At 44.1% G+C, this 13,047-nt stretch overlaps 1 protein-coding gene across 2 annotated transcripts in view; it reads left to right on the forward strand.

Annotated features, from left to right (window-relative positions):
- Nucleotides 1–12,844, forward strand: part of ELP1 (elongator acetyltransferase complex subunit 1) — a 30,027-nt gene extending 17,183 nt beyond the window's left edge. For both annotated transcript variants that reach the window (XM_074166874.1, XM_074166873.1), the window contains 15 exons: nt 179–319; nt 1,437–1,522; nt 2,103–2,251; nt 3,106–3,229; nt 3,686–3,783; nt 5,023–5,224; nt 6,324–6,385; nt 6,883–6,945; nt 7,068–7,128; nt 7,902–8,015; nt 8,698–8,809; nt 9,963–10,090; nt 10,488–10,642; nt 11,665–11,743; nt 12,708–12,844. In XM_074166874.1, the coding sequence (XP_074022975.1) occupies nt 179–319; nt 1,437–1,522; nt 2,103–2,251; nt 3,106–3,229; nt 3,686–3,783; nt 5,023–5,224; nt 6,324–6,385; nt 6,883–6,945; nt 7,068–7,128; nt 7,902–8,015; nt 8,698–8,809; nt 9,963–10,090; nt 10,488–10,642; nt 11,665–11,743; nt 12,708–12,775 (1,642 nt within the window). In that variant the 3' untranslated portion in view covers nt 12,776–12,844. The remainder of the gene's footprint in view (nt 1–178; nt 320–1,436; nt 1,523–2,102; nt 2,252–3,105; nt 3,230–3,685; nt 3,784–5,022; nt 5,225–6,323; nt 6,386–6,882; nt 6,946–7,067; nt 7,129–7,901; nt 8,016–8,697; nt 8,810–9,962; nt 10,091–10,487; nt 10,643–11,664; nt 11,744–12,707) is intronic.
- The last annotated feature ends 203 nt before the right edge of the window (nt 12,845–13,047 follow it).

Genomic DNA, 13,047 nt, shown 5'->3' on the forward strand with positions numbered 1-13,047 from the left:
GAGAGATGTCAGAGAGCTTTCTGGTAGTGTGGCAGGTTGTGTGTGTCAGAACTGACTGACATGAGCTATTTTGTTGAGTAGTTATTTTCTGCATGCATTTGGTTTCTTAATGTTACTGTCTTTGTGCTGGGCTATGTGATGGACCGTGCTGGTATTCATGGTATCTGTTTTTATTTAGAGAAGAAGATTTCACAAAGAGTATGTACCCATCTCTGAATGGTAGCAGTAATGCTCAACCACTCCAGCGTCCTGATCAGAAAAAAGTAAACCTCGTATGTGATGTGATGAGAGTGGCCATGGAACACATTGACCCTCAAAAGTGAGTATTTTCTTATTGTACGTGAAGGAACCATTAGAAAGATGTCTAGTGAGTCATTCGCAGAAAACGAAGCTGCCCTTAACGTCAGTTATTCTGCTTCAGATTCTCTGAGGTGAGCCACAAAACTTACGTAGCCATACCTGCAATCTGCTAAGGATGCTGTCCTGAAAACCACAACATCTAATAATTCCACGCAAAACAACTTTTTCCTAGCAGAATTAAAGTAATAGGTGCAGGATGCTTATAAGGGTTTAAGAAATACAGTCAGTGCATTTCTTAACTGTTCCTGTAATTAAGAACAGCCTGTGTGGCGTAGGGGACAGACACATATGAACAAGATTGTCATCTCAGGGAGATGTTGGATTTTTGGAGCAGCAGGCCTTTCGGAAAGATCTCAGCTGTTCCATTTGAAACTGATTTACTTTTGTAAACCTTCAGCTGCGTATTTCTGAATGATTAATTTTTTGGTGACCATCCTCCTTGGATGAATCAACACCAGACAAGGATAAAGGGTGGGAAAATAGGATAATAACAATGGTTAGTGAAGCAGTGTTAAACCATTGGCAGTTTATATATAAAACAGTGGAAAGAGGAGCAACAGATGGTGGGTTGCTGCTGAACCCTGAAAATTTAGACACTTTTCAGCAAATGGTTTCAGAAAACAAACTATCACCTTAGCTGAGAAAGCTATTTTGATATAATACATGTGAAATGTATGAAAATGGAAATAACATCCTAGAAAGCTTTCCTGTTATAAAAAGACTGTTTTCATGCCAAATTTGGTTTGGAAAACTGTGTCCAGCTTTTTGAGAGAGGTTTTATCTCTCCATTATGCTGGCTGGCATGGTAACGAAGCTCATTCTACTCAAAATGCACCTCCAGTCTTGTAACATATTGAGGGAGACATGCTGAGTAGAAAAACCTTTCTGGTATATTCTGTTCTCTTCCCATTTTTCCTGCCTTCTTTCAAAAAGATTGAAATACCCGAGTAGTTTTTGTTTGTTTTGTTGGTTTTTTTTTTTTAATTAAAATGTAAACTAGAACTTGCACAAACTGCTAAAGGGGAGAAGCAGTGTTTCTGCCTTCTCGCTTCTTGATTTACTGCTTTTTTCTTCAGATACTGCCTGTCGATACTGACAGCACACGTAAAGAAAAGTCCTCCAGAACTGGAAACTGCTCTCCAGAAGGTTCATGATCTTCGAGGTGGTGTATCAGGAACTCAGAAGTTTTGAAAATGGGTGGTTTGCAGGAACTTTCATTGTTAGCATGGCTCACCCTGAGAATTATTTTAAGGTGGCTGTTCATGGAGTCAACCAGAGAACAGAAGTGTACTTGAAACTAGCTGTGTGTTAACGGAACAGCAGCATATTAGCTAAAATACGCTGCTGTACATGCCCTGAGCTCATCCTTTAATCTAGGTATGTCAGCAGATAGCCCAGAGTTGGAGCTGTTTTCTCTTTCCAGTCAGAACTCCGGTTATCCCAACTTGGAATCAGAGGTTCCCATGCAGGGTTCTGGTATCTCAAACTGGCAAAGTTTGCTTTTATTTTGTGCTGATACTTCTGACTTCTCAGTGTTGCACACTTAACAACTTACTATGCTTGGACTGGTCCTTGAAGTTGCCCAGGAAAGGCAAAGTAACCCCTCCTGCAAGACAGAACAAGCCATTATTTTGATGTCTCTATCTGGTGTCAGGGATGTGCTTGATAATGCACTCCTCCCTTAGAGAGGGGTTCCACTGCTGATGGTGTAATCGATAGTATGCTGCTTTATTTTGTTACAGAAAGCATTACTCCAGACGTCAAAGCTGTGAGTGCAGAAGAAGCACTGAAGTACCTCCTTTTCCTTGTGGATGTCAATGAATTGTATGATTATTCCTTGGGGACATATGACTTTGATTTAGTCATCATGGTGGCAGAAAAGTCTCAAAAGGTCTTGGTTTATAGTTCCAGCCAAGGAACTATTTTTCTTCTTTCCCAAAATTTCTTCATAGTCTGCAGATCAGCCCACGTGTTTTGTTAGTCATTAGCTCTCTACCCAGGCAGGATTCCAGTTGCTCAGAAGTCCTGAATATGCTTGGGATGATGCTGGGAAGGTGGCATGTCTCTTCATCTTTAGTACTTTTTGAGTTCAGCTTTAGAAACTTGCTTGTACTTAAGGTGAAATAGGGCTTTTCTAGAGCAGCACAGCAAAGTAGCTCTGAGGAAGGGAGGGACTGTGGTCTGAAGTGCTGTGACTGCATCCTGAAGTTCCCAGTTCTGTGCTCTTTTGATACTTGCTTATTTGATGGTGGCCATGATAATAGTGTATATCTTCCAGCAGGTTTAATTTGAAATCTGAATGGAAATGCTCATCAGGATCTGCGGAGTTTCCTAACATTACGGCAAAGTGTGCTGTCCGTCAGTTAAAGCACCCTATTCATGTTAACAGGTTTTATGACCTTTGGTGGGAGGGAAGTTGATCAGCTTTACAGATGCAAATTTATACATGATAATAGCTAATAGAAAACAATATTTGATATGGTACATAGCCTTGAGTTTTAAATGTCACCAGCCTTTAGATGCTGCTGAAGCCCGTCTGGGAGCCTGGTAATTTAAGTTAGTCATTCCTGGGAAGAGTACATATACAGATTCTTCAGGACGGCTTACGTTGAAAAAAAAAAAAAGCCAGACCCTTTCTACTGTATTATCATACAATTTCAAATATGGGACTGTCTGTTGTTGAAGATGGGGCAAATAAGGATCTTACCAGATTAACTCAACTGCCGTTTTTATTATTCTGTGCAGGACCCAAAAGAATATTTGCCCTTCTTAAATACCCTCCGGAAAATGGAAACCAATTATCAGCGATATACAATAGACAGACACTTGAAAAGATACACAAAAGCTCTTGGGCACCTCAGCAAATGTGGTAGGTGTCATATTGTCCATCCATTGTCTCTCAGGAGAAATTCTGCAGTGGAATATTTCCATTTTGGAGAGCCTTTGGGGGGAAATAGCTGAAGAAGAAGGATTGCACAAGGTCATCTTCCCTCCTGGTAGTGCATGGTTAACTTACTTCTGCTACATGTTTTTTGTAGTGTAGCTTGGCACAGGGAGAAAGGGGTGAGAATGCTCACTGCTCTGTGATGATGAAGCATGAGTCTTGTTTTCTTCCTTTTGTAGATTACTTGTCCCAGTTAATATTGCTGGCAATCATGGAGCAAATCTGAAGGAAGTGAACACTGATTTTACTGTAGTACAAGAGGTGCTTTGTGCTCTTCCACCCAAGCACCTCTAGTTGCTTCCTAATGCAATGAACCCAGTCTGGCTGGGAGCAATAAGAACCATCTGCTTTCTGTTACTATGAAATAAATTATTTCTGCAGGTCCTGAACACTTCTCTGAATTTCTGAACTTGGTGAAGGATCAGAATCAGTATTGTGAAGCCTTGAAGCTGTACCCCTCTAGCAGTCAAGAGTACAAGGTGTGTAAGTACATGAGGCTGCAGCATGCAGGTTCTTTATTCTCTTGTGCATGTGTTTGCATGTCCTCAGCACCTTGAGTGATGGCGGGAATGAGACAGAGCTGCTTGCGTTCAGGTTCTGCAGGTCATTGCTATTCCTGTGTTGTCTGAGACCCTCCTCTGAGGTAACAGCTGGAATGACTCTCGGCACTGACCCTGCAAGGTCTGGTCATCGAAGGAGTGGCTTTCTTTGATCCTATGACTAGGAGAGCACCTGGGAGTCCAGTTTCTGCTGCACTTGTGGTGTGCTGGAGAATTCCCATTACCACTGAAAGACTTTTCTTCCTCTTTTGACCTTTGCAATACCAGCTTTCTGTCTGGCACTTGCAGACTGTGTGGGGACTCTTTGTTGTCCTTGAAGAGTGAAGAGTGCTAGAGAGCTTGGGGCACTTGTAGGTGTTTCCTAGCATGTAGTGTCCCTTGTAGGTTTCAGTATTACTGAATAACTTTAGCTTGCCCAAGGCTAAGGTAAAATGTAAATGAATGCATTTAATATAATTTCATTTAGATACTGTAAATAAACAACACACAAGCCTTTGTAAATGAAATTTACAAATTGTAAATTTACTTTGTAAATGAAATAGATGAAGAAGTAAGAGGGGAAATACAGAAACTGTTTGCAACAGGGTGAAAGCAGAGGGGACTGTTTCCTCGTGAGGGAGGTCCAATCCTGACTCTGGCTCACTGGGAGTCTTTCTTTATTCCTTCTGTATTCTTCAAGTCAAATCCACCCACCCCTTCTTGACGGAGATTGTGAGCTTTGACTAGCATAGTGAAGTTCAGGATATTGATTCAGAGCAGCCTGTACCTATAGAGTTGCAGGACTTTCATCCTCCCTTGTGCCAGTGTTTGACTCCCTGAGTATGTTGGTTCAGGGAGACATTCTGACAAAAAACGCTCATGTGAGTGGGGAAGAAGGGGCTGATTTCCTGCAGTGTGTCGTTTACCCAGCCTTTGGCTTTGAGAGTTAGGTACCTCCCCTTGTCTCTTGCTTTAGCTCTGTTAAATGTCTCCATGTGCTAATCAGCCCTTGGCTTGATACAAAGTTCAAAATGGGGTAGGAATATGATGCCTGGAGGTTCCTTGGGGGAACCTTGGAGAGGGAAATAGTCTTTTGGTGATGGGCACTTAATTTTTACTAACGGAGGACTGCTACTGACTCTGTGGGTGATATCTTATTTTTTTGTCCCTTTCTTGCAGGATATCAGTGATGCGTATGGGGAGTACTTGATTCAGAAGCAGCTATATGAACAGGCTGCATTGATATTTGCTCGTGCTGGCATCTTTGCAAAAGCGCTTGATGCTTTTCAGAACAGTGGTAGCTGGCAGCAAGCCCTGTGCATGGCGTCACGGCTCGGTTATACAACAGATAAGCTGTCCAGCCTGGCACGGAGTATGGCAGGTAGGCCTTGAGGAGATCAAGTGTGCAGAGCAAAACTGGCTGCTGTTATTTTTGGTTCATTTTGATTTTCCCTAAAATTTAGTGAAAATCTTAGTCTTCAGCAGCATTTTTCTTAAAAGGATATCCTATGTTTTCCAAGGGTTTGTGCAATTGCACGTCACTTTTGTTTCCCAAAGGAACCAAAAGATGCTGGAGCTGTTAGGCACCTTGGAGTTGCCAAGCTAGCTCTGGCCTTGACTGCCCCATGCTGACTGCTTCTTGCACTTTTTTCTTGCAACCAGATGCTGAACTGGTATTCCAGGTTGCTTCCTTGGTTAATCTCAGGGAACGGAGATTCTTTGAACTGACATGACTGAGGCCTGGAGACATCATTGCCATAAGAACTGTGCCTAGCCACAGACTTTAAAGACTATTGGATAATTCAGAGCTGCATCTTCATGTTTTCTCCTTAAAGCATGCTGCCAGCTCTTCCGTCACTTAATGTGATTTGGATCCTTCATGTCTTGCATTTTTTCTGGTGCCCCTCTTAAATCACAACTGTAATTTAGCAAAATGAGCACACACAAACTGTCTAGGGTGAGATTACTTTGCTTGGGTAATTTTTTTTTTTTCTGATGTTGTGTATCACTTTCTTTCTTACATTGCATCCTAGCATATGAATCAGTGCCAAAGCTGGTTCTGACTTTTAGGGGACTAGAAGCTCTGAATCCCACAAGCTTGGTGGTTGGGTCCATACCACAGAGAGCAGGTGGCAAAATGCTCCTTGCATGCAGCATGGCTGCAATACAGTTTCAAGAGAGATTTCCTCTTTATATCCTGACCCCCTCTGCTTAAGAGACTCTTCACTATTTCTCATTTATACTTGGAGAAAACATTCTCCAGCTGGCTTGAGGGATGTGCAACAGCAATTTCACAAGCAGCTGGCTGATGATGGTGCAACTTAATGAATCCTTGGCATCAGGCAGCCTTTTTTTTTACTGGACGGACTAAGTGTGTGAGCAGGTAGAAAGTGCCTCAGTGGCTGGGGTTTTCCTCTACTTTGTTTTGTGGCACAAAATCCAGCTGCTTCTGAAAAGCTGAACTCCACCTTTTCTTGTAGGAAAACTAGTTGATCAGAGAAAGCACGCAGATGCAGCCATACTCCTGGAGCAGTACACTCAGGTAATGTAATCACCCTCCTGTCTGTACCGCAGTGACATCCTCTGTCAGAGAGATACACCATCTGTGTTTTCTCTGTTTTCCTGGGCCACATGTGACTCCACTCATGCTGACAGCAAAACAGTCTGTGCCCTGGGCTGTCTTGGGGAGGGCAGAGCAGGTCCAGGTGATGCAGTGAGCAATGGGTGAATGCTGTGTCCCTGAGTTTTTCCACTCATGAAGCTGCTTCTGCTTTGGTGTGAAAAGCTTTTGTCTTGGAGACCTGAAGCATGAGGACGGCAGTAAGGAAGACAGAGTTCCAGAGGGATTTCCCCTCAGCATGGGAGAAGTAACATAGTTTGGGGTTTTGTTTTAATGTCAGCACTTCAACGTAGGTGGCACAGTAGCATTTTCCTATCATGACTGTGATGCTTCTGTGTAGAAATGTGCATCTGAATAGGTGCTACCTGAATGTGTATTACTAGCATCAGTAGCAGTACATGGTTGCTCTTTCCTTCTAGGACTATGAAGAGGCTGTTCTCCTCCTCTTAGAAGGGGCTCTCTGGGAAGAGGCTTTAAGACTGGTAAGACTTATTCAGAGCACAAGAACCAGAGTGGAAATGTTTTCTTTAGAGTGGCAAGAACAGAGGGATGGGATCTGGGTTAGATCCTTAAAATAATACCTTGTTTCCTTTCCCTAATGCAGATTCACAAGTATGGTAGAGTGGATATCTTGGAGACCAACTTCAAACCTGCTATTCTGGAAGGTAAATCTGTGCAAGAATCCAAGACTTCTCTGTGCTATAGAGGCTGAAGAAGGTCTTTATTGGCTCTGTGGGAAGTCACAGCACTCCAGTACTGGAAGCTGTATGGAAGGACACTTTGGTTCTGTCTAACTGATGCTGCCCAGTTAGCTGCATCTGGTTCTACTCAATGCAGCTTGAAGCCCTGCAGTGTCATGGGCTCTTTTTAGCTTAGTCAAGCTCCTTTTCAGCTTTCCAGACCTCACAGTCACTGCAAAAAGGTCTGTGTCTGCATGTCCATGAACAAGCAGGACAGTCCTTGTTCCAGAGCACATGTGGCAGCAGGGCTATGGACTAAGAAAATGACTGGCTGTTCTATAAGCTTTTATGAGTAGTTTTTGAAAAATATGATTTGATAGCCACATTCTCCCTTCCATCCAGGAAAGATGGTTGGTTACTATTGTTTTGTTTTCCTTTTCGATCTGTGGGCTTTATGAGTTGAGGGATTTATGTCTTTAATTTGAACCTAAGTAAGTGATGTAAAGAGATTCGACCACAGAGCTTTCTGCTCTTCCTGTATCAGAAACAGACTCTTGTTCTAGAAGATTCTTGTCTGGCAGGTTAATTCGCTCCCCGTCCAGGTGCCTCTGTTTTGGTGGGCTCCTGTATTATAAGCTTTGAATTTCCTTCCACTTGAGTCCTTTACTGTGCTCCTTCAAACTTCTTGTGTTTAAAAAAAACCCGCTTTTCTGGTTCTTTTGCACCAGTGTTCACGTTCTGATTTTCTTACTGAGCAGCTCAGAAAAGTCAGCTGGTCTTCCTAGATTCTCAGAAAACAGCATTTCTTCGCCATAAGAGTCGCCTGCAAGTGGTCCGAGAGCTGAAGGAGAAGGCTTCTGAGAGCCTGCAGGGTTGGTATTGAAATGCATATGGCTTTTTCTGCATAAGTAACCGTGATCCTCTTTTTCTTTGTGGTTTCCATGTCCCCTGGAGGAGATGTGCTATCTTCTAGCTCCAGTGGTATCTACAATAGTATAACAGCGTTCTTCTCACCCCCTCCTCACACCGTACTTAGGCTGTGGTTGTTTGACCTTGCTCATTCTGTAAAGATAGCTTTATTTTCAATGCTACCTTGGGATCAAAATGCACCTGAAAGCTCTTCAAAATGACACGGCATTGTCTCCACAGTGCCAGCTTGCCTGGGTCAGACAGTGCTCAGCATGTCCTTTGTGCTGAGAAGTCACTAGGCCTATTCACCTGCTGGCTCACACAGGCTCAGGGAAGTTTTCTGAAAGCAGAATGCTTTGTCGTGGTCCAGATTTTCTGCACTGAGATTGTCATCCTGCTGATTTATCCTCTGTCTAATATCACAGTCCCCACGAGGGCAGAGGAGCAGTGTTCTTCTCACAATTGCTGTTTCTTCTCATGTGCTGGCTAAGTGGGGTTGAGAGCCCTAAGGCTCCAAAACACCAGCAGGGAGAATGAATCTGCCCGAGCTGCATCTCCAACAAGCTACACAGATTACCCAGAGAGAAAGCTTGGAATAACTGTGACCTTTTTCTGTACTGTGATAGTTGTTAAAATGTTTTGCAGATTATGAAACGCCAAATTGCCCAGAATTGGATCTTTTCTCTGAAACCAGCAGTGTTGTGACAGCCAGCGACATGAACAGCAAATATTCACACAGCAATTCAAGAATATCAGCGTAGGTATCTGCCTCCAAATTAGGTAGTGGCTGCCCTGGCATCAGCATTTGGGAGGGCAGCTTGCTCATGCTTGGCGTGCTCCTCCTCACAGCTGTGCATGCCTTGGAGCTGCTTTAATTACAGGCATTTCGTGGTTATTTTAGCTCTTACTGGGAGGGAGAGAGCAGAAAATGCCAGAAGCTCCTAGTGCAACAGGAACTGAGTGCCCAGCAGAGGAGCTGTGAACACAGATTCTGGGCAGGAGCTGGCTTTGTGAATGTTGGGCATGTTGCCAGAATAGCTGGCTGTAGGAAGCTTGACATAGAATATGGGCAGAGCTCCTCAAACATTAACAGCTTGCGTGCATGGCTTGTGCCCTTTGTCCTGGGTTTTGCGCTTCATGAGTGGGAGTTGCTAATAAATCTCATACCGGTGTCTTCCCACCATGGGCATCTGTGTTTCTTTTGAGTGCTCTTAAGAATGTGAGCTGCAGTGTGGGGTGGGGTGTGTTAGAGGCCAGTGTAGTCTGCGGGACTGCTGCTGAATTCCCTAGCTGCAACGTGGAAAAATACTGCTTTGGGAAGAGTGTGGACTTTTTAGGGCACTTTTTGTGGCCCAGTTGAAAAGAGGAATAGAGTGCAACCTTAGTATTCAGCATACCTGTGTCAGAGTGTGCTGATCATTTGGGGACAGTATGCAACTAGTACTGGCCTGTGATTAGAAGTTGCTTTCCTGTGGTAGCAGGAAGGAGCTGAGCTGTATCAGTGCACAGCTTGTGGAGACAGCAGAAATGAAAACGTGCACAGGCACCACAGACCCTGGCACCAAATTGTTTTAAGTGGAGCTCAGCTTTGCCTGGTAGTGACCACTGCCAAACAGTTTACCCTACTTCATGCTTAGATGCTTTAACCTTGCTGGAACACAAAGCAGTCCTTTCTGTGGTAGAGAAGCAGCCCAACTACTGACTTGTGTTTCAGGCCACAAAGGATATTGGTTGAGTGGCATTGAAAGCATTAACACAAAGGTACATAAGCTTACATGCAGTCCCCTCTCACTGGAGAGAGTAAGGACTTGAGTAACATGTTTCATGCCCGCTGTTGATGTTCCTTCAGGCTTACCCCATTACAGCTAATCCTGTTGTGCACACTATAATTAAGCATCCTCCATTTCTAGGCGGTCCTCAAAGAACCGGCGCAAGGCTGAGCGCAAGAGATACAGCTTGAAGGAGGGGAGTCCTTTTGAAGATATGGCCCTTCTGGAAGTCCTGGGAGAAAGCATTCGTGCTGTTGAGTCTGTGAAGGGTAGGACACTTGATGATCTTAATCCATTTTGCAGCTTGTGAGGACAGCTGAGGCAGCATGCCCCCTCTGTGTTCTTAATGAGTATGATGGGGAGAGATGGTCCGTAAGACCATCTCTGTTGGACCTTGATGTAGTTCGTCTGCTTCTGTGCCTGGAAGAACGTGTAATAGTGTGAGGTCTCCACATTTGAAGTTTGGGAGCAGAGAAGTGAGAACTTGTCGGTGCTGTGACAGATTTGTCTGACATTTCTGCTCAGGCATTGTATGGGCTGGGTAGGGACAGAACCAGTTCTCATTTGCTGCTCCCCTTTCTGTTCCCTGACACCAGAGAAATAGAGCTGCTTATTTAGCATACCTGCATTAATTGCTATTGCTTGTGCTTCTGTTCCCTCCTGCAGGAGACATACACATCCTTCTGAAGCAGCTTGTGCTGTTTGGTTATGATGAGCAAGCTGGGGCACTGCAGCAAGTCCTGGAAGAAGTTTTGCAGTTGATGGAGACCTCAATCCCAGAAATCTGGACCCCAGATCTGCAGCAGAGCTCCATCAACCCGGTCTGTGCTCACCTGCAATACCCATCACACCTGCCGTACAATACCAAGTATTTAGCAGTATTTTGCATTCTCCGGCAGAGAGTCCAGAATGCTTCCCTCGCTTTGCAGATCTGGGTTTTTTTCTGTAGAGGCTAAATAGATATTCTGCCAAGTCAGTACACTCTAGATGTGTACAACAGGAATAGCCCACTGTGTCTGTTGCACTGAAAGCCGTGTTGGACATGACAAGTTCTCATAAGGCTTGTGTTACCTTGTCCTAGTGGTGACTTCTTTTTGTAAGCTCTTAAGCAATTTGTAGAATGTAGGAGGAACACTGTTTTCTTTTTTAGGCCTGATGGTTGAAGCGTTAGCATAGCTTGTATGCACTGGAGTAGTGGTTGTCGACCTGGTATTGTGAAGTGAAAAGCTACCAGACTTGTCAATTTAGTCTGAACCAGTATATCATAGGGAGTATATTGAAAAAAGAAGGGTTGTGTCAGGCTTCTAAGCTTCACCTTAACACAGTATAAGGAAATTACGAGGACTGCACATAGTTCCCTTCCAAAGCAAAAGCCTTTATTTCTAATTAGTAGTTTCTGAGCATTCTTGGTGAACACAAGATAATTCCCCAGTATCTTCTCCCTGACTACTGATTAGCAAGATTCTAAGGACAGATTAAAACTGTTCTGTGTGACAGGGAGCTGAGACGCTCAAATGAACTTCAAATATTGCTGGCGCTGTAGTGAAAGTAGTCCTGCTAAGTCGTGATGCTTACAGTGCTGTCAAGAAGTGGGTGCTGGGATAAGGGTTCTGTGTCCTGAGAAGCTGTCCAGAAGCAGTTCTCTCTCTCTGTCTCTGTGTTAACTTACTCTGAAAAATTGCTGGGCTTTGGTCACATATTCCTAGTCACTTTCTACTGTGAGGTCTCCCACAGGCAGGGTCTTATGATTTTGGAGACCAACAGCAGAGTTTTCTTTGTAGGTATCCCTGCTCTTAGCCTTGCTTTGTGCAGGTTGGAACATGGGTGTTGCTTCTTTGTACAGGTCCTGGGACCCAATTCAACTGCAAACAGCATTATGGCTGCCTATCAGCAGAAGAGGATGATGACTCCTGTTGTGCAAGGTTAGTTGAAACTCTGAGTGGGTGTGAAATGCCAGTGAGGTCAATGGGGTTTGAGGCTCTCCCAAGAGTTGTTACCTGCCAAGAGTTGTAGCATTTATTCAGTTGTAGGAGTTTCTTGCTTTTCTGTAAGGGGTACCCTCCCTCCCTGTGGCAAGTGAGCAGCCTTAATAAGGTTTTATTGCTCTGAAGTCTTGTGCTAAAACTACTGTCTGAATTGTACTCCTGGCTTCCTGTGTGTGTAGTATCTGTCTGTTGTGACAGAGGGAATTGGAAGTCTGATTTCTTAGGGAACGTGTTAGATAATTCTGCTTGTAACTTACCTGCTGAATTTTTCTATTGGCTTTGGCAGCCTGTTGTGGTGCTTTGCCAAACAGACTGTGGCTACAGTCTGTTGTGGTGCTTTGCCATCTTGAAATCCTTGCAGCTAATACAAACTTAGGGCTGAGAGACCTAGCAAGGGCTGGTCCCATTTCCCCTTTGTTTTCCCTCTTCCTCACTACTTCTTACAGTTTCTTCTCCCACTAGTCATGGAATTGCCTGGAGAAACACTTCAATAAACTCTAGATGCGACCTGCCCAATTGCCACTTGTCAGGGCTGGCTCCAGAGAAAACCTTGTGCCTCTTGTTCACACTTAACAGACCCAGCTGGCTGTTGTGATGTCCCAGCTACTTGTGAATTGGCAGAAAGCAAAACTCTGCTACTGATTGTTGCCTCCTCATTCTGAACAGTAACACTTAATGGAGAGGGGCTTGATATGTCCCAGGGATTGGTTTCTGTAAGCAGTTCTGCTGGGGCCACTCTTCTCTGTAGGCTGGTGATCAGTTGCTAAAGGAAAATGTTATGTGTCAGAGACTTACCAGTGTCTTTTGATATAAAGAAAAGCAAACTAAGTAGCTGACAGCTCCTGAAGAAACCATATTGCCGTTACCGCCTGTTCTGACACTTGTCCTGTTTGCCTTTCAGATCCGGAGTTACTTATTCCACCAAAACTCAATAAAAATCTACAGTGGAAACTGCATCTTCTCGAGTAACTAAAAGCCAAGGAATCCCCGTGGACTCTGAACTGTAACTTTTCATATAATCTCATTACATCTTTACAGAAACCATTGTTGTCCTGGTGTTTCTGACATACTGTTCTTAGGGCTGTGCAAGTGAAGGGTCCCTCCACCTGATGAAACTGTGACCTGTATGGGGTCACACTAATGGGGACAGCCAGTCGGCTCCCACTGCAGATATGGTTTGTGAGGTTGGGGAGTAAGAGGGTGTGCAGCTCTGGACACTGCTGGTTGAATCCAACATCTCC

Source organism: Numenius arquata, chromosome Z, assembly GCF_964106895.1.
Source record: "Numenius arquata chromosome Z, bNumArq3.hap1.1, whole genome shotgun sequence".
NCBI classification, from domain to species: domain Eukaryota; kingdom Metazoa; phylum Chordata; class Aves; order Charadriiformes; family Scolopacidae; genus Numenius; species Numenius arquata.